General features: G+C 44.6%; 5 protein-coding genes across 5 annotated transcripts; 3 read left to right on the top strand and 2 right to left on the bottom strand.

Moving 5' to 3' along the window:
* Positions 1 to 394: 394 nt before the first annotated feature.
* On the bottom strand, positions 395 to 3312 carry LOC108023266 (uncharacterized). Its single transcript, XM_017092549.3, has 2 exons — positions 3159 to 3312; positions 395 to 1009 (listed from the first exon to the last, which is right to left on the bottom strand). Exons 1-2 carry the CDS (start codon positions 3189 to 3191, stop codon positions 551 to 553), a joined length of 492 nt encoding a protein of 163 aa, XP_016948038.1. The 5' UTR covers positions 3192 to 3312; the 3' UTR covers positions 395 to 550.
* On the top strand, positions 1495 to 2518 carry LOC108023267 (sarcocystatin-A). Its single transcript, XM_017092551.3, has 2 exons — positions 1495 to 1723; positions 1787 to 2518. Exons 1-2 carry the CDS (start codon positions 1548 to 1550, stop codon positions 1983 to 1985), a joined length of 375 nt encoding a protein of 124 aa, XP_016948040.1. The 5' UTR covers positions 1495 to 1547; the 3' UTR covers positions 1986 to 2518.
* Positions 3313 to 6605: 3293 nt separating the features above from the next.
* On the bottom strand, positions 6606 to 7155 carry LOC108023312 (sarcocystatin-A). The gene is made up of 2 exons (XM_017092615.3): positions 6937 to 7155; positions 6606 to 6863 (listed from the first exon to the last, which is right to left on the bottom strand). Exons 1-2 carry the CDS (start codon positions 7113 to 7115, stop codon positions 6665 to 6667), a joined length of 378 nt encoding a protein of 125 aa, XP_016948104.1. The 5' UTR covers positions 7116 to 7155; the 3' UTR covers positions 6606 to 6664.
* Positions 7156 to 8943: 1788 nt separating this feature from the next.
* LOC108023683 (SET domain-containing protein SmydA-8) lies at positions 8944 to 15029 on the top strand. The gene is made up of 2 exons (XM_017093305.3): positions 8944 to 10027; positions 13892 to 15029. Exons 1-2 carry the CDS (start codon positions 9176 to 9178, stop codon positions 14531 to 14533), a joined length of 1494 nt encoding a protein of 497 aa, XP_016948794.1. The 5' UTR covers positions 8944 to 9175; the 3' UTR covers positions 14534 to 15029.
* Positions 15030 to 19188: 4159 nt separating this feature from the next.
* Positions 19189 to 24427, top strand: LOC108023605 (dihydropyrimidine dehydrogenase [NADP(+)]). Its single transcript, XM_017093211.2, has 5 exons — positions 19189 to 19376; positions 20668 to 20724; positions 21159 to 23963; positions 24029 to 24186; positions 24256 to 24427. The coding sequence occupies exons 2-5, from the start codon at positions 20680 to 20682 to the stop codon at positions 24341 to 24343; spliced, it is 3096 nt and encodes a 1031-aa protein (XP_016948700.1). The 5' UTR covers positions 19189 to 19376; positions 20668 to 20679; the 3' UTR covers positions 24344 to 24427.
* Positions 24428 to 26080: the final 1653 nt, after the last annotated feature.

Raw genomic sequence — 26080 nt, 5'->3', positions numbered from 1 at the left:
AGCTGACTTAAAGAACAGTTACTTTTCAATATGGCGGCCCTTTACTATTTCCCCTCTCCCACACGACCAATAGAAAGGGATTTCCATTGGAAAGATCCGTTAGTTAAGAACACATCGCAAGCTAGAGATGCTCAGCCATGGCGGTTTCACGAGTTCGTCACGAGCATGTCACGATCTTGTCACAATAAGCTCGGAATAATAATTAAATCGTATGCATTTGCGTAGGTCGTGACAAGGGGAAGAAATCACGGTGGCATCTCTTACTAGCTTAGATGAAACTGATCAGCTGATCGGTTTCACACCTGCTAAACGTTTATGTTCGCCTGGTTTCTGAAATTAGGAAACATAGAAAATTGACAATTTGCTCGCCAGCAAATTAAATATTTTTAATGTCTTTTGTATTTCTATATTTGTATTTACCGAATTTAGTCCCAATTCTTTATTAGCATACATCTATTAGCTTAGCGGGCTATTATTATATTATACATTAATGTTAATTGCAAGTTTATTAACCCCTACACTAAAAATTATATTTCGTATTTAATGTGTTCTATGCATTTCCATTGATGACGTCGGACATGTGGCGCTTATACCACTCCCCGACTGGAGTGGCCAGCACGCAGACGAAGGCCCGGAAACACCAGTCAACCACTGCCTGGGATCCTGATCCCGATGCCACCCCAAATCCCGAACCTCGAAAGCGCGTCCTCGCATTGCACCCGTTGATGACGGGCAGCGCCTGCTCCACATTGAGGCGTCTCTCGCCACCGAAACTCTGGACGATGCGCTGGGCCTGGAACCCGGAGGCATCCTGCCAGAGCTGCAGGCGCGACCAGAAGCAGTGGAGGTAGTGGCGCACATGGGGAGCATCCCCGAACTGCATCCTGTCCAGGAGGAGGCGCTGGCCGGCGGTCAGCTCCCTGCCGCACTGATCCCGGGCCCGCAGGAGGGCCAGCGATTGGGAGGACCGGATGGCCAGCATCACCGAGGGTGCCAGTAGGACATACAGCTGGAAATGAAAGAAGTTTTTTTTAAATTTAATACAAGGGAAAACTAGATCCTTATATGGTACGGCATAGTTGGACCTACCACAATAGTTTCTCATTGAAAGCTCTGTATATTCATAAGTAGATCGGAACGACCGGAATATATTATAAAACTGTTATCTTCAAAGCTGCACATAATGAAGCACCTTATCAATAAGTTCGTAATAATATAACAAATTCCAACGACAAGTAAAACCTATTCCACATACGTGTTTTTAAGTTTTACCACCTTTATTGGGCATGTTAACTTCGGCTTGAAGAAGTCCGCCCATATACGAGTAAAACGCACTTTGTGGCCTTGGAGTTGGAATCAGTCGGTCAGTGAAACCCAGAGTCTTATCTCTCAAAAGGAGACAATGATGACCCCACCGCTGCGATAGTCCCCGTCCGCTGAGAGGCGCGACTAATCTCTGGTTCTCCTATAAAAAAGAAGGCTGGAGCCGACCGATCCACCAGTTTGTTTACTTCGTTGCAGTCCGAACAACAGCCAGGCCAGTCGAAATGTTCTTCACCAAGATCCTGATCCTGTGCACAGCCTGTTTGCTAGTCTCGAAGGCCCATGGCTTCGGAGCGGTGGGAGCTCCCAGAACCCTGGAGGGCGAGGACCTGGCCAAGGCCCAGCGGACTCTACAGGCTTCCCTGACTAAGCTGGCCGCCGGCGAAGGTCCCCACTACCGGTGAGACAGTACCCATCAACACCCCTAAAATCCCTTCATTTTGGGCCATCTATACACCCCCAGCATCTCCAAGATCATCTCGGCCACTTCTCAGGTGGTGGCTGGATCCAAACACGTCTACAACGTCGAGCTGATTGACAACGAAGGCGCCACCAAGGTGTGCACGGTGGAGATTTGGTCCCGCACCTGGAAGCAAAACGGCATCGAAGTGACCTTCAAGTGTCCCAACGAACCGGAACTGGTCAAACAACACAGTGCATAAATATTATCCCTTTTTATCAAATTAAACAAATCTGTCCACCTTGAATGATACCATTACTATACCCGTTACTCGCAGAGTAAAAGCGTATACTAGATTCGTCAGAAGTATGTAACAGGTAAAAGGAAGCGTTTTCACCCCATAAAGTATATATATTCTTGATCAGGATCACTGGCCGAGTCGATCTAGCCATGTCCGTCTGACCGTCCGTCCGTATGAACGCTGAGATCTCGTTCTTGTTAAGTATGGTAAATTACTAAATTATTTCATCAGCATTTTTGCAAATGTAGATAAAGCAGGTCATCACTTGAAATTCATTTACTCAGTAATCATAAAGATCCCATAAAAAGTTTAAGTGTATTTATGGGGCTGAGGTCTAACTAGCAATCTATGCTTAAAGCTAACAAAAGCTTTGGGTGTTTCTCTTCATTGCCCGTCTGTCGTTGCAGGTAATATATTAGTGGAAAAATGTGTAATGGCATTTTCGCTGTGGTTTTTTAGGTGGAAAATAAAGTTTTTTTTTTGGCAAAACCTGATTTCTTTGCGAAGATTTCTTTGATTTTTAAAACAAAAAGGTTTCAATTTTTTTACGAGGGATAGCATTGTCTTTTTTTGCGAAAATTGCTAAAAAATCAAATTTTTTAGGTGTGAATGCCAGTCGATAGGGAATTTTGTTACGAGTTCAGCAAGGTATGCCATTCCGTTTTTGGACAATTACTTTTTTCGTCTCTCCCAAAATACTGAATATTTTTGGTTGAAAAATGAAGACCTACTTTTTTGGCGAAAACCCAATTTTTTCTTTGCTTTTTTTAGCGTAAGTTTGTCAAAATTTACCGAATCCTAAAAGGCATACTACATTGGACAGCTAACAAGCCGCGGGATCGTAGTTTTCTGGCGAAAACCCGATTTTTTCTTCGACCCTTTAAGCTGTAACTTTGTCTTAAATTGGCCGGAACCTAAAAGACGCACAGCTAACACTGGCTGCTTATCACACATCGATTGTAAGGTAACCGTTGGTTTGCATACGACACCGCTCTGAGCATTCTACTTAGTAATCGCAGGTGTATGGCCTATTTAAGTAGTTCCCTGCCGCTTCGCTGAATCGCTGGCAATTGCAACCGGTTTGTTTGCCGGTACAAAACACTTGCAAATGGGCCATAAATCTCATTTACTCACCCCGAGCATCCAGATCCGCGATCGCCGTGCCATTCTGATGGAGATCTCCTCCGCTGCAGTCGCAAAGCTGGACTAAGCTCCACAGAAATCGGGGGAGCCAAGCCAACCCGATAGTCATGGTCGTGGACTGACCTACGATACTGCGGCTGTACGAGTATCTATAGGGAAGGGTTGCCATTCATTATTTAATTTATTTTCATTTGCTCAGAATAAGAACCTTGTTTAATGTACTGATAGTAGTAGATTAAAAGGGAAATAATGTTCTTCAGAAAACACAGTTTACAAAGTTTCACTCAGCTTGTCCACAAGAAGCATGTGGCATCTAGATAGTGGGAGAATTCCAATTTGGAAGAGCACTTGGTAAATCGATATTGGCCTTTTTGAGTTTTGTTTTTGAGGCGAAATTGGCAGTCACAGCTGCCGCTCGTCATCTGTTTTATGTTAGCACATAGGTCGCCGATACAGATATGTACATATGGTATATAATATGTGGATCATCCGCAGATCATGTGCATGTGGAATGGATCGCAGCAACATTTTCATTTCATTTTCGTAACATTCCACGCCCGCATTCGGCCTGTAAACAAGTTTTTCCCCGCCACATCTCACCTCGTCTCTCGATCGGAATCTTCAGGTGAAGAATCGGAATCCATGACCAGGCCAAAATCCAAATCCGCATCCGCAGGCACAGAAGCCAGAATCCCAGAATCGCAGAGAACATGGCGCGTTCAAAAGCAAATCAAATCGAATTCGATTCGACAGGCAACCGCAACGAGAGCAATAAAATTGATTGCGTTTAAGTGTATTAAAATCAAATGCGAAATTCGCCGAAAACAGAATTGCGGTGGGTGGGTGGACTTTGGGGGCTTTGAAAATGTCCATGCCGTGTAATTGGCATTGAGGTGAATGAAGTTTGGCATAGATTCAGACATGCTATGGGCATCGGTTCCGATCAGCTTCACACAAATTTTGGAAAACATTCGGGCTTGCTTTGATTTTCACCCTCAGGGAATTCCATTCTATTTCGCATTTCTGCTCGATGAAATTTTAGATAACGACTTCTTTTTTAAAGTAATATTAATACTTAGACAACACTTGATATCAGTCGAAAACTTCCTGCCGAAAAATGTGCTACAAAATAAAGTCGTAAGACCTTTGAAAAAGGGTGGAATGTATAATACACTTTAACTATAATATATTATTGTTCGACCGCTAAGCGAACTTAAACCACTCAAGAATAAAATAGTGAGAAGGCGAAAGCAATTCAACTGAATTCGAGTGCGTAATGGGGTAAACAAGCCATTTCCATTCATAATACGAGGCAAATTAAGCACTGTGCACATGGTACACGTCTCCAATCAGTGGCATTATCCTTCCATATCGAGATCTTTCCGCTTGCAGTGGACCGATCCCTGCGACTCGGGCTATTCCCAGCCACATGCACTCATTTGCATTCATTCAACGGCAAATTTGCCGCCATCAGCCACGCCCTCCGCCCCTGCGCCCCTCTGAAAAACCCCGCCCCTTTCCGCCCGCCGCCTGTTTTTGTTTGCCGACGTGACAAAGTCGCGCAAATATTTTAATTGCCACTTTTTTCCCGTCGTTCCTTGTCGTCGCATTGCATTTTTGCCTACCTTAAAATTATAAGTAAAATTAACAAATTTTAATTGACTCTGAAAATTAAAGAGGAGGAAAAGCAAGAGCCGCAGCAACACGAAAAGCGCGGAAAATGGCACACATTCGGTTTTCAGCTAATTTTCATAGATTATTTTCGTGCGGCACATGGTGGAGGATGTTTCTGGGGGGCATAGTCGCTTTATATGAGGCATGCAAACTATTTAAATGCTAACTATATTTAAAATTTTGAATAACATTTTATAAAGATCTTACTGCTTTTAAGTCGAAAGTACAACGTGGCGTATGAGTAATTTTTAGACGTATGAGTGATGTATAGATATGTATTATCAAGTATACCAGTAGTATTGAATTTTATTAAATATTTCATATAAATTGTATATTTATATATAATATAGGTATAACAATTTTCGTAAATGAGATGTATTATTTATTTATTTAAACAACTGCAATTTATTATACTATATATACGTCCTTCATTGTAAAGGTGTTTCATTTGGAAAGGGTACTTTTAGTGCGACTCCTATTCATTAACAAAATTTGATTCGGCTTTGTAATAAATTGCGAAAATATTATTTTAGTATACTGGCCATTTTCTCTATTTTTTTATGGGCAAATGCAGCGTTTGGCGCTATTTCGCTGCGCCACCAATGTGTTTTCATTTCGATTAACTTGTAATTAGTTGGCACACTCCAACGCATTTTCCATTTTCATTTCCATTTTCGCGCCGGAAGTGCAGGTGAAACACCGAGTGACAGACAGCCTGGAGTGCAGTCACCTGGCGGCAGAATAATTATTTTCATATTTTTGTCCGTTTCTCCTCCTTTTTTCGAGGTGGATCCGCGGTGGCAGCTTGGTGACACGGACGACGACATGGCCACTGGTGGCGCCAAATTCCTCATTGCCAGCGTAGCACAGCAAAAACGCGTCAAAGCGCCAATAAATTGTTGTTATTTTAGTTTTTTCTTAGAGTTTTTTTCTTGGCCTATGGCTATTTTGCAAGCCATTTGCATACATCGAATTTTATTATAATATTTTAGTTGGTTTTTGTTTTATTTTGGCGCTGCTAGATTTGCTTGGCATTATTTTGCATTTCATTAAATTAAAGTTGCTGCTGTCGGAAGGCGAATGCGGAAAGGTTGGCCAATTTGCGATGCATTCGATGCACGTGAGGCGTCTTCGTCATCGCTGCCCCCCAGAGGCAGGGGCGCCGGAAGGGGGCTGCCGGCATCCCAAGTAGGAAATCTAAAGTCTGAAATCTGAATTATGTGACGAAAGGGGTCCCAAAGGCAGTGGCCAATTTGCAATTTGCCGAATTCATTAAGTTGCTTTTCTGGCACTTGCTCGACGCTTGATCAACATCCCAAAAGAAAACAGAAACCAAAATATTCTGTCATCACAAAAACCAGCAAAAATTCACCATGAATTATAAATTATCCTGCATTAATAACAATACTTTATAGTACGAAATACATATCACTACAACAAGTGGTGAAGGTCATGGATCAAATTTCATATACCATTAAAAAACTATATATTCCCTATAACAACCAATACTAATAGTACTGAGTACTTTAATATTAGATGAGGAATTTGGGAACTGATAGCTCAGGGACTTTTTGTCAGGTTGATAAGACTTTTGGCTTCACTGTTTGTGTTTTTTCCATTCGAAACTTGACCGCCAGCTATCTACGGTTCTAATCACACAAAATACCTTATTTCAAGTGTGTCAAACCGAAATATTATAATACTTGTGTATAATCTAGGCGGGGGGAGGCGCTTCCTTTAAAGCGAAAGAAGACACAGAGGACATACATAGGCATTTCTTTGACAAAATCAAAATGTATTTGATCCATTTACAATATCTATTTCTAAGCATTGTGTACCCTAACCAACTCTTGTTCGTTGGGGCACCTGAAGGTCACTCGGATGCCGTTTGGCAGCCAGGATCGTGACCAAATGTCCACATTGCACACCTTGACAATATTGTCGTTGCCGATCAGTTCCACCTCGTAGGCGTTATTGGTGCCAGCGACCACCTGAACGGATGCGGACAGGATCCTCGAGATGCTGTGGGTCATGGATGATATAAGGTGAAAGAACATTATTAAGTATCCCCAAGTTCCGTCTAGTTATAACCCACCGATAGTAGGGTCCTTCGCCGGCGGCCAGGCTGTTAAGGGAAGCCTGCAGGGTCCTCTGGGCTTCGACCAGCTCCTCGCCCTGAAGGGGTATTGGAGCTCCAGGTGGTCCAAATCCTTGAGGAGTGGCACTGGCCAACAGGCAGGCACTGCACAAAATAAGAATCTTGGCGGCGAACATTTTGGATGGCTTCGCTTGCGATGAAATAACAAACTAGTGGTTCAATCGCAGCAAACCCGACTTTTATAGGGGAACTCGGGCTGGCTAATCTGTGTGTTTCAAGGAGAAAGAAGATCGGCTGGGCCTTGTCGACCGGCCTTGTCCCGCTGATAAGGCTTTCCTAATTAGTTATTACAATGCCAAGGGAAGCAAGTACTTCGATTGCTAAACAGTGGACTCCGATTAAGAGTATTTTAGATGTTATTACAAAATTGTTCGGCTCTGAAAGCTCTATAAATATTTGTAAAAATATTAATAAATATTTATATTTAATAATATATATGATATTTATAAGTATTTATATTTATTTATAAAAAAAGAAGAATTGCAACATTTTTTTGAGAAATAGTAATAGTTTGACCGTTGAAAATCTAAACTTTGACGTTATTTAAAAACATCTTTATCTATCCATTTTTACAAAATCACTTAAAGCAGTAAGTTGTACAGAAACGTTTATAAATGGTATAGAGACATATTAGTAGTACAGTTTTTCTTTTCCGGTGAGTTTGCACTGCGCCAGAGCTGACCGGAATTTGTTTCGGCTGCTGAGGCCATTGCTTGGGGTCGATACTTCCGCGGACGTGTTAATCAAGGGCGATTGATTTAAGCCTCCCCAGACACTCACCCGGAGGCTGATCCCCCCGATCCCCCCGATCGCCCCTGGCCCCGCTCCGATGCCCCCAGAAACGCAAAACCCCGGCGGAGATCGTTCATCATCCGCTGATGGGCGGCATTCTTGGCGCAACTCCAGAGCGCTGTCAGAAGTGCACAAATCCATGCCGATCTGTATCTGCAAGTGTATCTGTGTCTGTATCTGTATCCGAATCTGTATCTGTGTGCGCCGACATTCCCGAACACTCGTTTCGAATGTACGGATATCTGTACATCCGCCGGCCGACAAGTCATCCGTCTGCCCGTGGCATCCACATCCACCATCTAGGCGTCCATCCATCCGTCCGTCCATTCAACTGCACGGCGGAAAAATATCAACGAATATAAGTAGCTAAGCTACGTTTTTCATTAAAATAAATCAATAAAGAAATGTATTTGGCTAAATTTATTAAATTCAGAAAGGTTTTTTTACTTAAGCGAGCCTAGAAAATCTCAATTTACTGAATCGAAATATTTGTATTTTATTTACCAGCACCTAAACTACATTTCTTGTCTCTAACAATCAAGTCTGTTTTTGATTTTGAATATAAAAAAGATAAAAATTTAAAATAGCTTCTGAAAAGTCAGAACTTGATCACCAAATTGAACACAAGTTTAATGTAATGAAGATACTTATAAAACAGATGATAAGAGTGGGAAATGAAAGTATACTAATCTACTTCTAAACCTAAAGCATACTGAATTAGGAAGGATCTTTTATAGTTTATTTAAAAAGAAACCCTACCTCTGAGATACATTTTTCTAAATATATTTCTTACCATAAGGTACATCGATTTTTGGATCTCCCTGATTTCAAATACACCTAATCTCATGATAATTTTCCTTGGTGTCTCCGCCTTGGAAGCCATTAAACCATGCGCTGTTCATCAATCCGTAACCAGCCGAGTGGACACCAGGATGGCCTGGGATTCAGGGGACTGTCCTCCTTAATACCCTCCCCCAACGGATGAGCCCCAAAAGCGGGGGATCGTATGGCCGGCGGCGAGCGTTCGCTGCTGAGAAGCCCCTCATCGGGGATCTTCGGGCTCTGCTCGGCATTGTCTGTCGGCGATCGTCGACAGCTTTTCGAATTTTCAGCTTTCCGCCGACTTTTCACATAAAAATCATGTAAGGCTGGAAAACGGCGACAGTTTACTCACGGCAGTCGCGCTACGAACGCTGCAGGCGAACCAGTCAAGACACAGATACACACCCGATATAGATAAAGATACGATATAGTGGGAATAACCGTATAGCCAGAGGATCTTACCTTTTTTTGTTCGAGTGCCTGTGCCTCCCCGCTCGGTTGTTTTTTGTGTGTGCCGCGCTTCGCGACCCCATCCCAAAGACCAAGCCCGCACCCCACCGAGATGATCTGCCCGAAACGCACCTCGGAGCTGCTGGACCTGCACCTGGCGCCGTTCAAGGACAAGGATCCCGCCTGGGAAATCGGCGTGTCGAAGATCGCCGGCCGCGGGGTGGTGGCCACCCGGAGCCTGAAGCGGGGCGAGGTCATCTTCCGGGACAGCCCGCTGCTGATCGGGCTGGCCGCCCACGAGGAGGACTCGCTGAATGCGTGCAGCGTGTGCCTGAAGATGCTGCCCGACACGAGGTTCATGTGCCGCCAGGGCTGCGGACTCCCGGTGTGCTCGCTGTGCGCCAAGAAGAAGCAGCACAAGAGCGACTGCGACCTGTTCAAGTCGTGGGGACCCAACGAGCCGGATGTTGCCAACTCGGTGATCATCCGGCTGCTGTGCGTGGCCAGGGCCATCAACCTGAGCAAGGAGCAGCGCGACCTGATCTACTGCCTGCAGGCCAACCTGGACAACAACCACCGCACCGAGGTGCGCAACGCGGCCAAGTGCTTCAAGAACTTCCCCACCGACAAGAAGGTCATCGAGATCATGAACCGCACCGTGGCCGTGCTGAGGACCAACGGCTTCGACAAGACCACCGACCGGACGAACGACAACCAGGAGTTCAACTACAGGGCGCTGTACCCCCTGTTTGGGGTCGTCAACCACGACTGCATTCCCAACGCCTACTACACCTTCGAGGAGAAGACGAACAACATGGTCGTCCGCGCCGCCGTCGACATCCCCGAGGGCTTCGAGGTGACCACCACCTACACCAAGCTCTTCACCGGCAACATCGCCCGCCACCTCTTCCTCAAGATGAAGAAGGGCTTCACCTGCAAGTGCGCGCGGTGCTCGGACCCCACGGTGAGTGAAGCATGGGGATTGGGTAGCTTAGGAGCTGATGCTAATTGAGCAAGACTCAAAAGGTATAGAGATTTGGAGCTAAATTGAGAAGAATTACGGAGTTTAAGGTAACATTTTTGGAATAAATTTAATAAGCCTTGACACTAGTGAGTAAATTGGAAGATTAAGGATCTTAAAAATACATTTTAGTAAGGAACTCTCAAAAGTAGTTGGCTTATATTTTAAAGTGAAATCATAAAAAGTGAGGGACTCCTACATAACATTTATTTTAAATTTATTAAGATCTTAAGACACTTGCTTGGCTTCATTTAAAATGTTATTTCATTCTAAATAAATAGCAGTTTTTCTAATTTTAAATCAAAAAGAAAAGTCGTCAGCTACAAATTCCTAAATTCAGGTTGCATACTTTTTGAGTGAGCCATGTGTAACTATCCCTAATAAATATTATTTAAATATGTTTGTGGACACAGCACAGTTTCAACACTTAATACGCATCACAGACTAGTAGTTGCGCATTTAGGAGATATTATAATTGCTTCTGGAAACAGATACCAACGGAATTAATAGATATTTGGGCAAACCCGAAAAAAATTTTAAATTTAAATACTACTCCATAAATGCAAATATTTGCGGAATATATTTTAGTTTTCAGAGGTTTCGAATTTCCAAAGTAGTGGAATAGTTCACTTAAAATATAGGACAAACACTAATTATGAGTGCAGTAGTGAAGGAGTAATTCCTAGTTTTGTGATAGAGATAGGATTCGATAATAGTTAACTCTTTGTTGCCCCAAAGATACCTCAACTTTAATAGCACTCCCGTAACTATCCCCCTTTGGAGCAAACATTATATTTGTATGATGATTACTCAAAAGAACACTTATTCTGCACATCTTCTGGATAGGAAACCACTGAAAAATCACTCCCCCTCCCCAAAACCACAGCGATGATCGATGGGCCAGCTGAATAAACTGTTTAACCAATTAGGCTGGGAAATAATCAAACATCTTTATAGTTTCGCCGAAGGCGTTTGAGGTCGGCATTATCTTTGCGGATTGAAGTGCGTGCTCCCAATCGGAACTTAGCCCATTTTCGGGCCACCATCCATCAATACAAGACAATTTCGCAAGTTCGATGCTTTTGATTTTCGCCGCAAGTGTGGCGGGCGCGAAATGTTTCATTAAGGATTTCCTGCGCCCATCAAAATTCATCCGAAAACAATTAAAGACTCGCGGCCAGATCGATTTGGCCCACTATTATTACAAGCTGTGCACTCTGTTGTTCTTGGCCATCGATTGAATTTCTGCCCGATTTTCTTATTGGCCCCTCCCAGGCGCAACAAGTGGCAGGCCACAGCAACAAAACATGGCTATAAACAACTTTGTTTATTTTTAACGGGCTGAAAACAATTCAATTAAATCACAAATAAATAGATGGATTCCAAAAGCTTTTTAATTCGTTTGGCAGTCTCTTCGAAATTCCTGCAAAAGTTGGTATAAAAGAAAAAGAAATGAAATGAGAAATCACAACTCTTGCTTTCGTGTATCTTGTGGCATTTGGTTTTCTGCGGAATTTGCTGCTCGTATTGATTTGATTTTGAGTTTGATTTCGCTGCCCATTTTCGCGTTTGTCACATTTGCCCAGCCATCCGACGGATACTTTTTATCCGCCTCGCATCGCATATGTTCTTTTTGTTTTCGCATGCATATAGAACAGATTTCTTGGCCATGGCCACATATAGCGCCTCGGATCGTAATTTCCCGTTTGACATTCGCCGAGAATCGGTGTGGGAATGCAGAGGCCAAATGGTCTGAGCGCTGCGAGAATTATGCCTATACGAAAGGCCCTCGAGATCGTCTTAGCTTAACCATAAACAGGCTGTGGAGGAACAGAGCAGAGCAGAACAACAGAAACACGTTGCAAATGCCGCCTGCGAGCAATGAAAGTCCCCGAAACCGCTTTAATTGGCCGAAACAAGCAAAAAGTAATTATTAACGGGTGGCAAAACCTGTCAAACTACGTCTCTTATAAGAACTATATGCTTTTCACACAGCAGGTGTCTCCTTTGAGACCTGTAAGTGTAATTACACCTAATTGGGCGCTTCTGAAAGGAAGGATTTCGGTGATTTGAATCGGAGTCTTGCTGAAACATCTTTGCTGAACAAATTTCTTAGGTGTCGAGCGATTGAATGGAGACCAGGAAAACCTTCTTGATTTCACAGAATAAAACTGAAAGTCTAGAAAATTATTTAAAATTGCCAAATTACATATGTTGACAATTTTGATATAGGGCTGCCTTATACTTTCATCTACACCATAATTGTGCAAAACCATTTTTTGACGTGCAAAATGTTTCCCTGTGTCAAGTCGATTACCCATTTCAATAGCCCATTTGTTGAATGTCGAAAATAGCCACTGTTGCTACTTGTCTGCCCTTGAGTGTGGCGCGTGTTGGTGTAACAAATTCCATATATTTTTGAGAACATAGTTCAGCGAACTCCCGCGAAGGGATTTTATTTTTATATATTATATGTTTCCTCTGCTCCAAGTGTTCATCATTCGCTAATCGCTCCAATTTTTATCCAGAGTACAATGGGCAAAAGCTATATTTTTGTAGGCAAAATGTTAATAATCACTTGGACTAGATTTTGCTAGCAAAAATACAACTTGCAGAATTTTGAATTTTTATGACTATTTCTTGTCCAAAGAATAATACTGGAATAGTTTAAGGCCTAGTATCCTCCAAATTTAAACAACTTTTTTATTGCGTACCAGAAAGAGTACATTTTCGCTGCCTATAGTGCAGTCTGCGGATCGGAACCATTAATTATCTGAGTTAATTTACGAGCAAGCAAATTGGCCGAACGATTCGGGCCGAGAATTTTATGGAGATGACGTGGCATCCGACATCCTTAACAACCTGTGTGTGGATATTTATCGATCGCACGAGCGAATATTAAAACGCACACGGAGCGACATTTCTTGCTTTCATTTTCTTTTGGTATATGTCAATCTTGCGGATCGGCGGTGGATATGTGCCGAGCACATATTCATATCGCAGATACACGGCGATCACTTGTTGGAGATTCTTCAATACGTTTCGGATTATTTTTAGCCGGAAACAGAAGCAGAAACACAATCGCTGTGGGAACACGAATCGGAATCGCAATCCCAATCGGAATTCCAGAAATGCGAAGCGCTTTTCATCAGCCGAGACACTTGGCCCCAATGACTCACGCCCCCAATAGCCCCGTGTTCTGGTTCTGAATGTGATCGATGGGCTGGCAAGTGTCCCGATTAGCGATTACCGATGGCGGTGATAATGTCGTGTCGATCTTCGGATAACATGGCCATAAGTTGGGGTGGTTGGGGGCCCTGTCTCTGTGTATCCCGGAATGGGACACTATGGGTTGCACCTTGGTGGAGAACAGAGGTTCTTTAGGTCCTAAAGAATTTCACAAATACTTAGGAGAACTTTCGGTTTGAACTTTTAAGGTGAATAGAGTTAGGACTTCCCTTTCCTATCAAAAAATCCTTTAATCATCTGATTGATTTGATAGTGGGATCTGTGTTAAATCTTCAAGATTTAAGAAATATAAGCAAAAGAACTATGGTCCTAAGATTTGGTGGCGAAGAGAGTTGATATATTTCTACTCTAGTTTTAAATCTTAAAGATTAACTATTCGATGGTGGGATCTGTATTACATCTTATTGCTTTGGTGGTGAATATATGTTTAGTAAATACAAATATTATTATCTATATCCTAACATCAAAATGAAAACCAGCTCAGAGGTTCTTAGTTGGTACATTCCCTTATTCCATTTGGCACACCTCCGCTCTAACCTCTTCCTCCCTCGATTGCAGGAGAAGGGCGCCTTTATCTCCGGCCTCTACTGCCGGGACACGAACTGCACGGGCCTGGTGGTGCCGGAGATCTCCGGCCTGCCGCATCCGAACTGGAACTGCCTGGAGTGCAAGCAGAAGTCCACGCACGCGCAGATGATGAAGTCGCAGGACTTCGCCAGCGGGGCCATCAACGCCAAGGCCAACTCGAACTCGCTGAGGACGCTGGTGCAGTACCTCAACGAGAAGAGCGACAGCTTCATCCCGAGCTCCAACTACGTGGTGATCGATGCCAAGATGTCCGTGCTGCAGCGGCTGCAACAGGGCCGCGAGGACTGCTCCGACGAGCTGGCGAACAACACTCGGCTGCGCTATTGCCGGGACATCACCCAGGTGATGGACAAGCTCGGCCTGGGGGACAGTGTGCTGCGCAGCCACCTGGAGGAGCAGCTGCGTCGCGAGGAGGAGCGCCGGGCCAAGCGGCTGGCGGACGAGGCCGAGAAGCAGCGCAAGCTGGCCGAGCTCCAGGTCAAGGCCGCCGAGGCGGACAAGCTGCTGGAGGTCCTGGAGAAGGAGCAGGCCGACCAGGCGGCTGCAACAGCGGGCACAGCCGATCCTGGCACCGCTCCTGCTCCTCCGCCGGCTGCAGCCGAACTGGCCTAGGTATTCTCCGCGTCCCGCCACATTTTCCAGGGCTCGAACTCCTTGTTTTCTTTCGTGCCCCTGGGTTTTCAGCTCACAGCTGTGTTCAAAAATCTATATATATTTTTATGAATACATACATTGTTAAGGGTTTCCAAATTGGAGCTTAAAATTGAACAAAATTAAAACGGAGATATGTTTTCTAAACCTTAATCAACTCATATTATATCTTAAGTTTAAGAAACTTTTTAATAAAATATTCACTATTAATAATATTACTTTGAACACAGCTGCAGTCAATGAATTCAGGGGTTAACTTTCAACGAATTATAGGGTTTGCAGTGATAAATGCAATTTACTGAGAGCTTGGACCCCGAAAATGTGGAAATGTAGTCCCCCAACAGTCTTTTGGTCACCTCTCCCAGTTCTGTGTTGTGTGTACTAAACTAAATAATTGTATCTGTATTTGTATTTATTTATTTATAATAAATTAAAAATTATACTCGCCGAGTGCAAATTTCGTGAAAGAGTGTCTGCCAAAGATCTGTCTGCTCGTTCGGAGGGGCTTTGGAATCGTTTTGTCAAAACGCTTTTTAATCCATCGAGCTAGAAATACTCGTGAGATCATAACGAAAATATGCTGTGATGATGGGGAGGGAAAACAAGATCTTTTAGCGATTTTATTGGTATTAAAGGCGTATATTAATTAATACAACAAAGAACAATGGCTTGCGAAGATATATTTTTGTAGACGATTTACAAGTTACAATACGAAAATACTAATTATTTTCAGGCAGAGCAGACACAGCAGGGCAATAAATTTCCGAAATGACCAGCCAATTACACACGTTTAAGGCAAAGAGCAACATTTATGGTATCCTTAAAGAGTAATTGCCGGGAGTAGTAGCTTTGGGGGCGAGCACAGGAAACGACCCTGCGACTTTGTGTGCTCTACTCGTAAGTTTCAACATTTCTGGCCATTTAATTCGACTGGCCTGCCCGGCATTTGTTTTATTTGCCATTAAAAGTTGCAGTCGACTTTGGGCGACCGTTAAAGCTGGCGGCCGTATCTATTTTTGATCGCCTTCGCGACCGCCTCCCGCCGCTTTACGACCGCCCAAGTGTATATGCTCGGACTCAGATTCGGATTCATTAGTTTGCCTCTGTGCACACACATAAGCGCTGTGCGGCGCGGCGGTATGGTTGTCATGCGGGAATTGGCCATTTGGCGCATTCAATATTCGATTTGATTCAGTTTTGCCCCAGTAAACTGCTCATTAAACCGAAAATCGCGTACATAAGTATAATTAAATAAATCTCTCACTGCCGCTGCGGAATTATCAGAAACATATAGATACTTGTTCCGTGCGGCTCCTCCTGCATGACCAATTTGTTCGATGGCGATGTCATCTTGCGATCTTGAAAGACGGCCGTGCGGAAAGATATAGTACTGCAGGGTAGAGAATATCTGCATAATGGCCATAACAATAACAGCTCGGCGAAAGCGGAGCACAGCCAAGCAAATTCGAGAGCTCACAAGTCATAAATAAAACTATAATAAAAATGCCAATAAATTATGCTGCATATAGCCGACAATAATGACCCACCGACGAGTATCTATCCGTCGATCCCAGATCTCTCCATCCACACCTATATGCCCAAGTATCTGCTCTCTATATCCCCGACATCCGACATATCTGTATCTGTATCTGTATCTGAACCGACTTGTCGCCAGATGAAAGGCCCACGAACCCGCGGAGCTTGTCGCATGAGGCCGTTCTAATCACAATTTGCTTTTAGCCCCTGCCATCATGGCATTTGCTGAGGCCTGCTGGGGCTGCTAGGGAGCTAAAGAGCATTCGGTTCCACTTTGATTAATTGCACGCGTTTTCCATTCCCAAGCAAGACATTTGTCTGCCTTGTAGATGCCTTCTAAAGGGCAGTGGCCCAGCATGCCGTATTGTGGCTCATCTATCCCCATCACTTTTTACAAGTGGTAAAACCGTATTTTTTCCCGAAAATTGGTAAAAAAAAATTAAAAATTTTCCGAAATTTTCCAATTTTTTACAAGGGGTATAACGCCTGTTTTGCGAAATGGTAAAAAATATAATTTTGTAGCTGTAAATGATTGGGAATATTTATCCTATTTTTCCGGCTATCAATCGTGTCTAAAGTCTGAAAAAACTACTATAATTTTGACATGTCAGATACAGTATGCTGGGTATCTGACTGGTCGTCTGGTTGTCCCGTCCGTTTTCCAAGTGATCCCAATCTAATGGCTCTGGCGCCTTCACTTTCGATTTCGCTGGCCCTCCGGCACAAGACACGTATTTCAAACTACAAGATGGTCTGGGAACCCACCCACAAGATGAGTGAGTGATGTGACAATGGACCTGACAGTCTGTCCGGGTAGGTCCTAATCCGCTGTCGAAAGAGGCAAGTGGAAGCGAAAAGTGGAATCCGCCAGTCAACACGTTCCGTCGAGACGAAACAAATTTGAGTTTTGGCGTGCATTTCGAATGCAATTTATTAGCCAACCGCCTGCATTGTGTATTAATTAAACGCTCTGATTTACTACGAAACGGGGCATCCGAAGCCCCCCGCAGAAGCGTATAATTTATGCCTTTTTAATGGGCAGGCAGAGCAACGGGGGGCTGGACCCCTCGTTTCGTGGGCAGGAAATATAGGAAAGTGCTACTGCTCCGTCTCCCTGCCAGCCGAGATCATCCTATGTTTATGGCCAATGTCATGTGCCACTGCCAATGGCACTTGGCACTCGCGACTCGCAATGTCCGCCAGTTAATGGCCCAAATGATTACAGCTTCGTAAATCATGGCCCAGACACCAGAAAACGAGATGATCAGCCAGAGATCGCGCGTCCAGAAATATGCTCATTGGCCAAGAAGTGAGGGCACGGTTTTGGAAATATTTCCTTAGTTTCTATAAGTGTTTTATAACTACGTTGAAGTATCTCACAAATTTAAGTATACGAGGCTTAATATTATTATTTATTAGATAATTATTATCATAATATATTTGATTATTAGACTATTATTATAATTATTTCTAAGATTATATTTATATAAATCTTTATTAGTTTGAAGATAAATAACATTCTTATGTCTAATAAAACATATTGAAATTCCCAGTTCTATTAGCTTGTTTCAGGTTTATCTTTTTTGATATAGTGAAATTCATGGCCTACTTTTGGGCCCGGCCTATGTACATATCGTGTAGATACATATCTGTTGGGTAAATTCTTGATTTGGGCACTGGTTAGTGTGCCAATGAATGAATTTTCCCTTTCCGTTTGCTTGATTATTTAACAACCCGTTAGTCAATTTTTCTTTTCATAACGATACCTAAAACCTTTTTATTGGCATTCTTTTGGGCTGTTAACGTTAAGTGCTACAGTGGACTCTCTGAACTGGAACTAAAGTGCATTGCAATGAATGTAATGTGTTAGAAAGATCATGTTTTAATTTAATAAGAACATAACGAATGCCAAAAACAGAGACAGCCAAATCAATATATTAAGATGTTATAAAAGAACCTTTAATAAATAATAATGTTAGCTCTTCACTACGCTTACTGCAGTTCCATTTAAACATGGTACAGCCTTTTCTGAATAAGCTATAGTGATACAGAAGGAAGCACAAATAATTGATAAATACATGAGAGGCGGTTGTGGCACGTCTTGAAATTCAATATCTACACGGAAAAAAGATACAAGGTAGTACCTACAGTTACATTACTAATGTCTCATGATAACATATCCCATATAAACACGGGTTTCATTGAAAGCGCTTTGCTCAGGTACTTTTTGAATGTTTTAAGTCAAGCAGACTTTGTTATAGCTTAGATTTTAGATTTTTTCCAAGTGATCAACAATGTAGCAACTAGAACGAGAGTTTTGCAAGCCAGGCAAATACGGTCGTGTGTTTACATGGGCGGAGCTGTAATATGCCGCAAAGTGAGTCAACACATACCGCTTAGTTATACAGCTTTGTTATATCTTTAAATGCTTTAAACTTAAAATTCAAATAATTTTTACATTTGTTATCTGCAAATTGGGATTAAGGATTAACGCTTTAGGTCAAAATAGTATTACATTCCTATTATTAAATATATTATTTATTGTTATTTTTAAATATATTTTGATTATATTATCACTTAACCTTGTGGGCTAAGCTGCCCAATACAAATAATTAGGTACTATGCAAAAGGCTATACTATTCAAAATAGTAATGTGTATTTCGTTGTGGCGTTGGTTACTATTTAATAGTACAACTAGTAAAACTACCATAAAATATTAGGGAAATATTCAGTACTAAGACTACCATAAAATATGTATCCCTTGGATCTTGGTGTTGCGACAGTAACTATTTCGTTGGTAAAATTAACTATTTAAAGGTAAATAGTAACACTACCACAAAATAGTATTTTTTGAAGTGTACTTTGTTGTTGTTACTTAACTTTTCAAATAACTATACAATTTATTGCCTAGGTTAGTGGAACCTCTCCATAGAGGAAACCTTTTTGGGGGAGTCTGGATGCCTAAGCCCCCCTTTGCTGAGCCCCTGGGCACTCTATATGTATATCAGCTGTGCGCGATTGGCAGATGGCAGCGACGTCGACGTCGACCGAGTCGACTTCGATTTGGAAATCGTTCTCCAAGAGCATTTTCAATTTGGCGTTTCCAGTGTGAAGACCAATTTAAGTTTTCCGCGCGTGTTTTGTTGACTTTGTGTGTGCTAGTGTCACCGATTTTCGTCGGTTTGAGCCACGATTTTTTTTCTGTGCCTATTCAAACGTTTCCGCCTTCAAGTGTTCATAAATTAGCCAATAAACGTTCCTTCCATCGGTATGTATTTCGGCCACTAATCTTCATGCAATACTTGATACTGTTGGTGGCCAGAAACAAGGAAACAACAAGAAACGCCCATAAAAACAAACTAAACGAAACCCAATTCAGGCTTAAGCAGCTCGAGTTCTGAACTTGTTTTCGCATTTCGCCATTAGCATATACCTAATATGAAAACATATTCAAAACTTGCCGGACCACAGAGCCGAACTGATAATGGAATGGAATCGGGGTGACGGGGCGCATAGGACGGCTGCTGGGGGTTCAACTATTATGTCAAAAATAAAAATATTCTAATCAGCGATGGAGTGTGTGCGCGAGCGAGAGGGGCGGTCTGAAGAGCGAGAGAGCGCGTGTTACAAAATATTAATTAAATTAGGCATCGTAAGCGAAGGCCTCTGGGTAAATTGAACTTGTTAACGATAAACCAGCTAACTTGGAACGGGAGTCGTGTTCTAGACAAATAAGTAGTTACAGGCCATTGACCCACATTTTATGAAGAATATATGCGATGGTGCCATTTCTATGGCAGTGCGCCCAATCAGCCCAAGTTCCTACGTACATAAAACGCGAATTTTACGCGACTAGGGGCTTTTAAAGTAGTTCAATCAATTTTGAAGATGTATATTATATGCGTATTAGGATTTCGTTTTGGGAAAATTAACGATTGTACGATTTGTACGATACAAAAATTGTCCATTTGGAAAATAAATCCTTCTTAGGTATAATATTTACCTTTTCTCAAGAAATACAAGGCATATATATATGTTTATTATTTTGTTTACAATCGAACCCAGCACGTGTTGATCATGTGTATAAGACAATGTGTATAAAAATACGCCTCGACTTGAAGTTTTTGCCCAATTATCGCTGAGAATAACGAAACGGGCCCCCATTATCGTGACCTTCACCCGTCCCTAATCTTCGACGGTCTTCGAGGGGTGGCCCCATTTATTTCGGGACGCAAACTATTCGAAAAGGCAAATAGAAATTCAGGGTGGTGCCACAATGAGCCCGAACCATAATCATAATCTCCGCTGGCGTCGCAACCTTGACTGATAAATGATAAGGCCCTTATAAATGATAACACCCATGGTGGTGCCATAAGTGCACATAGATACAGCCGGCGTCTGGCCAAGATCGGTCCGAGTGCGGCTCCGATAAGACCAACAGACAAGATTAGTGTACAGTACTACTAAGCGACGGGGAAGGTGTGAGCTAAGAGCTACAAGTTAGGGGATCCCCACGTTGCGTCCACTACCAATGCAAGTCCCTCTCTTTCGCCCTCCAGGAGAACGCCAAGATGAGTCCGCCCCAACTGCTGAGCAAGGACTCCCCCGACATTGAGGTAGGCTCATCCCTCTGCTACACCTAAGAAAATAGATCATAAACATCATAAACGATTATACAAAAATTACAGCGAACATTTAATTTTGAAGCTTCTTGGCTCTTGTTTAATCTTTAGAGGTCTTGAGATACGATCCCAATCGCTGAACTTCGAATATTGTGATATAAAGCATGTATTAGCTTATCTAATGTGCATTTCTAACATTTTAAGTTGATTCTACTTCTTCGTTTATAAAATGTGACAAGAAATTCTGCTCAGTATGCCGCATGTTCTAATTCGTTACAAAAAACATTAAAAAAAATATTTATATGTATGATATATTGTTCTAAAATTAGTTTCCATATTTAAATAAATAGAAGCATGGCATAAAATATTTAAGTTGAATATGAAATCGTTAGATTGACCATGTTTATTTGGTTATTCCCGATCCGCAGGACCTGCTGTCTCTGAATCCGCGTGTGAAGACGCAGTGCTCGGTGGTGCCCACCAAGCAGACGAAGGAGAACAAGCGCCACTGGAAGCGGAACAGCGACCATGCCGCCCCGCCGTGCACCACGCTGGCCAACGACTTCTCGGACATCAAGCACACCACGCTGTCGGAGCGCGGCGCCCTGGAGGAGGCGGCCCGGTGCCTGAAGTGCGCCGATGCGCCGTGCCAGAAGTCCTGCCCCACGCAGCTGGACATCAAGAGCTTCATCACGAGCATCGCCAACAAGAACTTCTACGGGGCCGCCAAGGCCATCTTCTCGGACAATCCGCTGGGCCTGACCTGCGGCATGGTCTGCCCCACCAGCGACCTCTGCGTGGGCGGATGCAATCTGCAGGCCTCCGAGGCGGGCGGCATCAACATTGGCGGCCTGCAGCAGTTCGCCACCGAGGTGTTCAAGAAGATGGGCGTGCGCCAGCGGCGCACTCCGCAGGCGGAGGCCAATCCGCTGCTGGAGAAGATCGCCCTGGTGGGCGGCGGACCCGCGTCGCTGTCCTGCGCCACCTTCCTGGCTCGCCTGGGCTACCGCAACGTGACCATCTACGAGCGGCGGAGCTACCTGGGCGGCCTGAGTGCCTCCGAGATCCCCCAGTACCGGCTGCCCATCGATGCGGTCAACTTCGAGATCGATCTGGTCAAGAATCTGGGCGTGCGCATCGAGACGGGTCGCTCCCTGGGCACCCAGGATCTGACCATCCAAGGGCTCCTCGCCGAGGGCCACGATGCGGTCTTCGTGGGCATTGGCCTGCCGGAGCCCAAGTTAAATCCCATCTTTGCGGGTCTGGAGCCCAGCAACGGCTTCTACACTTCCAAGAACTTCCTGCCCCTGGTGTCGGATGGCTCCAAGCCGGGGCTGTGTGCTTGCAAGGCGGCTGCCGGCCTGCCCAAGCTCCATGGCAATGTCATCGTCCTGGGCGCCGGCGACACGGCCTTCGACTGCGCCACCTCCGCCCTGAGATGCGGTGCTCGTCGCGTCTTCGTCGTCTTCCGCAAGGGATCCTCGGGAATCCGAGCGGTGCCCGAGGAGGTGGAGCTGGCTAGGAATGAGCGCTGCGAACTGCTGCCCTACCTCAGTCCCCGCAAGGTGATTGTCAAGGATGGCCTCATCACCGCCATGGAGTTCTGTCGCACCGAGCAGAACGAGCAGGACGAGTGGGTGGAGGATGAGGAGCAGACGCAGCGGCTGAAGGCCAACTTCGTGATCTCCGCCTTTGGATCCGGCTTGGAGGACACAGATGTCAGGGAGGCCCTTGCTCCCCTGCAATTCCGTGGTGAATTGCCCGTAGTGGACAGGATTACCATGCAGAGCAGCCTGAAGCAGGTGTTCCTGGGCGGAGATCTCGCCGGAGTGGCCAACACCACGGTGGAGTCGGTCAACGACGGCAAGGTGGCCGCCTGGAGCATCCACTGTCAGCTGCAGGGCCTCCCGCTGGACACCCCAGCCGCCCTGCCACTCTTCTACACGGACATCGATGCCGTGGACATATCGGTTGAGATGTGCGGCCTCCGGTTCGAGAATCCCTTCGGCCTGGCCTCCGCTCCGCCCACCACCAGCACGGCCATGATCCGGCGCGCCTTCGAGCAAGGCTGGGGCTTCGTGGTCACCAAAACCTTCGGCCTGGACAAGGATCTGGTCACCAATGTGTCGCCGCGCATCGTCCGGGGCACCACTTCGGGCTACAAGTACGGCCCGCAGCAGGGATGCTTCCTCAACATCGAGCTCATCTCGGAGAAGCGCGCCGAGTACTGGCTGCGCTCCATTGGCGAGCTCAAGCGGGACTTCCCAGAGAAGATCGTGATAGCCAGCATCATGTGCAGCTTTAACGAGGAGGACTGGACCGAGCTGGCTATCAAGGCGGAGCAATCGGGCGCAGATGCCCTCGAGCTGAACCTCTCGTGCCCTCATGGCATGGGTGAGCGGGGTATGGGTCTGGCCTGCGGCCAGGATCCCCAGCTAGTGGAGCAGATCTCGCGCTGGGTGCGAAGGGCGGTCAAGTTGCCGTTCTTCATCAAGCTGACGCCCAACATCACGGACATCGCCTCCATTGCCGAGGCGGCGAAGAGGGGCGGAGCCGACGGAGGATCAGCCATCAACACGGTCCAGGGACTGATGGGCCTGAAGGCGGATAGCACCGCCTGGCCGGCGATTGGCAAGGAGCAGCGCACCACCTATGGCGGCGTTTCCGGAAACGCCACTCGTCCCATGGCCCTGAAGGCCATCTCCGACATTGCCAAACGGGTGCCCGGATTCCCCATCCTCGGCATCGGCGGCATCGACTCTGGCGAGGTGGCTCTGCAGTTCATCCATGCGGGCGCCACCGTCCTGCAGATCTGCTCCTCCGTCCAGAACCAGGACTTCACCGTCATCGAGGACTACTGCACGGCGCTGAAGGCCCTGCTTTACCTCAAGGCCAACCCGCCGCCAGTCGACGGACCCTTCTGGGACGGCCAGTCGCCACCCACTCCAGTGCACCAGAAGGGCAAGCCGGTGGTCCGGCTCACGGGCGAGGGCAACGCCACGCTGGGATTCTTCGGTCCCTACCAGCGGCAGCGGGACCTCAAGCTGGCCGACCTGCGCCGGCAAAAGGGTGCCCTCTGGGACGCCGAGCAGGTGAAGAGCACTCCGCCAGCGGAGGATGGAGTCCCCAAGCCGGCGCCCAGGATCAAGGACGTCATCGGCGCCGCACTGGACAAGATCGGCACGTACAACAAGCTGGACAACAAGCAGCAGAAGGTGGCGCTCATCGACGACGTGAGTTGGGAAATTAGGAAGCCTAACAATTAATTGAAACCCTCTCCAACCTTTACCTCTTCCAGGACATGTGCATCAACTGCGGAAAGTGCTACATGACGTGCGCCGACTCCGGCTACCAGGCCATCGAGTTCGACAAGGACACGCACATTCCGCACGTGAACAACGACTGCACGGGCTGCACTCTCTGCGTCTCCGTGTGCCCCATCATCGACTGCATCACGTGGGTTTCAGAGAATCCCCTTCATCGTCTTTCATCTAACACATTTCCCCTTCCCTTCCTAATTTCCAGCATGGTGCCCAAGAAGATCCCGCACGTGATCAAGAGAGGAGTCGAGGAGAAGACCTTCTACACCCACGCCCTCAGCCAGTGCCAGTAAATGTCCATAGTTATACGATAAATTGATATTAAACACAATCTATGTATGTATTTCAATAAAATTCCACACATGTGCCGAAAGCAACCACTGTCAAAATTTTGCGAACAAAAAAATACCTTTTGGCCATCGTTTTGCAAACAAGGGGTGAGGTATGCAATACCACGTCTGACATCCCGCTACCAACTTTTCGGCCAAAAAAATTAGCTAGCTTGCAAATCAATTTGCGAAACTGCGACCGATTATGCAGCTTGTTAGCTGTTCCAAACAGTGCCTCTTTTAGGCTTCGGTCAACTTTTGACCAACTTACTCTAAAAAAGAAAAAAATCGGGTTTTCGCCAAAAAAAACTAGGTCCTCATTTTCCAACCAAAAGTATTCAGTATTTTGGGCGCAACAAAAAAATTAATTGTCCAAAAACGGAATGACATACCTTGCTGAACTCGTAACAAAATTCCCTATCAAGTGACATTCTCACCCAAAAAATTTTATTTTTGACCAATTTTCGCAAAAAAAGAAAAATGAAAATTTCGAAAAAAATTTTGTTAGAAGAATCTGCGAAGAAAGAACTGCGATGGATTGTGCGGCTTCTTAGCTGTCCAATATAGTATGCCTTTAAGGATTCGGTCAATTTTTGACCAACTTACGCTAAAAAAGGGAATGAAAAAAATCGGGGTTTCGCCAAAAAACTAGATCCTCATTTTCCAACCCAAAATATTCAGTATTTTGGGAGAAACAAAAAAAGTAATTGTCCAAAAACGGAATGACATACCTTGCTGAACTCGTAACAAAATTCCCTATCAAGTGACATTCACACCCAAAAAATTTTATTTTTGACCAATTTTCGCAAAAAAAGACGATGCTACCCCTTGTAAAAAAATGAAAATTTCGAAAAAATTTTTGTTAGAAGAATCTGCGAAGAAAGAACTGCGATGGATTGTGCGGCTTCTTAGCTGTCCAATATAGTATGCCTTTTAGGATTCGGTCAATTTTTGACCAACTTACGCTAAAAAAGGGAATGAAAAAAATCGGGGTTTCGCCAAAAAACTAGATCCTCATTTTCCAACCCAAAATATTCAGTATTTTGGGAGAAACAAAAAAAGTAATTGTCCAAAAACGGAATGACATACCTTGCTGAACTCGTAACAAAATTCCCTATCAAGTGACATTCACACCCAAAAAATTTTATTTTTGACCAATTTTCGCAAAAAAAGACGATGCTACCCCTTGTAAAAAAATGAAAATTTCGAAAAAATTTTTGTTAGAAGAATCTGCGAAGAAAGAACTGCGATGGATTGTGCGGCTTCTTAGCTGTCCAATATAGTATGCCTTTTAGGATTCGGTCAATTTTTGACCAACTTACGCTAAAAAAGGGAATGAAAAAAATCGGGGTTTCGCCAAAAAACTAGATCCTCATTTTCCAACCCAAAATATTCAGTATTTTGGGAGAAACAAAAAAAGTAATTGTCCAAAAACGGAATGACATACCTTGCTGAACTCGTAACAAAATTCCCTATCAAGTGACATTCACACCCAAAAAATTTTATTTTTGACCAATTTTCGCAAAAAAAGACGATGCTACCCCTTGTAAAAAAATGAAAATTTCGAAAAAATTTTTGTTAGAAGAATCTGCGAAGAAAGAACTGCGATGGATTGTGCGGCTTCTTAGCTGTCCAATATAGTATGCCTTTTAGGATTCGGTCAATTTTTGACCAACTTACGCTAAAAAAGGGAATGAAAAA

Source organism: Drosophila biarmipes, chromosome X (assembly GCF_025231255.1).
Source record: "Drosophila biarmipes strain raj3 chromosome X, RU_DBia_V1.1, whole genome shotgun sequence".
Classification (NCBI taxonomy): Eukaryota; Metazoa; Arthropoda; class Insecta; order Diptera; family Drosophilidae; genus Drosophila; species Drosophila biarmipes.
Note: the sequence above shows the minus strand (reverse complement) of the source record. Positions and strands in the feature narration are given on the sequence as shown.

Bases quoted from the DNA above. Each gene is read 5' to 3' on its own strand.
- LOC108023267 (XM_017092551.3), top strand. From the start codon at position 1,548: ATGTTCTTCACCAAGATCCTGATCCTGTGCACAGCCTGTTTGCTAGTC. The intron at 1,724-1,786 runs GTGAGACAGTAC...ATACACCCCCAG, and splicing joins GGCGAAGGTCCCCACTACCG to CATCTCCAAGATCATCTCGG.
- LOC108023266 (XM_017092549.3), bottom strand. From the start codon at position 3,191: ATGGCACGGCGATCGCGGATCTGGATGCTCGGG. The intron at 1,010-3,158 runs GTGAGTAAATGA...TTTCATTTCCAG, and splicing joins CGCGGATCTGGATGCTCGGG to CTGTATGTCCTACTGGCACC.
- LOC108023312 (XM_017092615.3), bottom strand. From the start codon at position 7,115: ATGTTCGCCGCCAAGATTCTTATTTTGTGCAGTGCCTGCCTGTTGGCC. The intron at 6,864-6,936 runs GTGGGTTATAAC...CATGACCCACAG, and splicing joins GGCGAAGGACCCTACTATCG to CATCTCGAGGATCCTGTCCG.
- LOC108023683 (XM_017093305.3), top strand. From the start codon at position 9,176: ATGATCTGCCCGAAACGCACCTCGGAGCTGCTGGACCTGCACCTGGCG. The intron at 10,028-13,891 runs GTGAGTGAAGCA...CCTCGATTGCAG, and splicing joins CGCGGTGCTCGGACCCCACG to GAGAAGGGCGCCTTTATCTC.
- LOC108023605 (XM_017093211.2), top strand. From the start codon at position 20,680: ATGAGTCCGCCCCAACTGCTGAGCAAGGACTCCCCCGACATTGAG. The intron at 20,725-21,158 runs GTAGGCTCATCC...CCCGATCCGCAG, and splicing joins AGGACTCCCCCGACATTGAG to GACCTGCTGTCTCTGAATCC. The intron at 24,187-24,255 runs GTGGGTTTCAGA...CCTAATTTCCAG, and splicing joins CCCATCATCGACTGCATCAC to CATGGTGCCCAAGAAGATCC.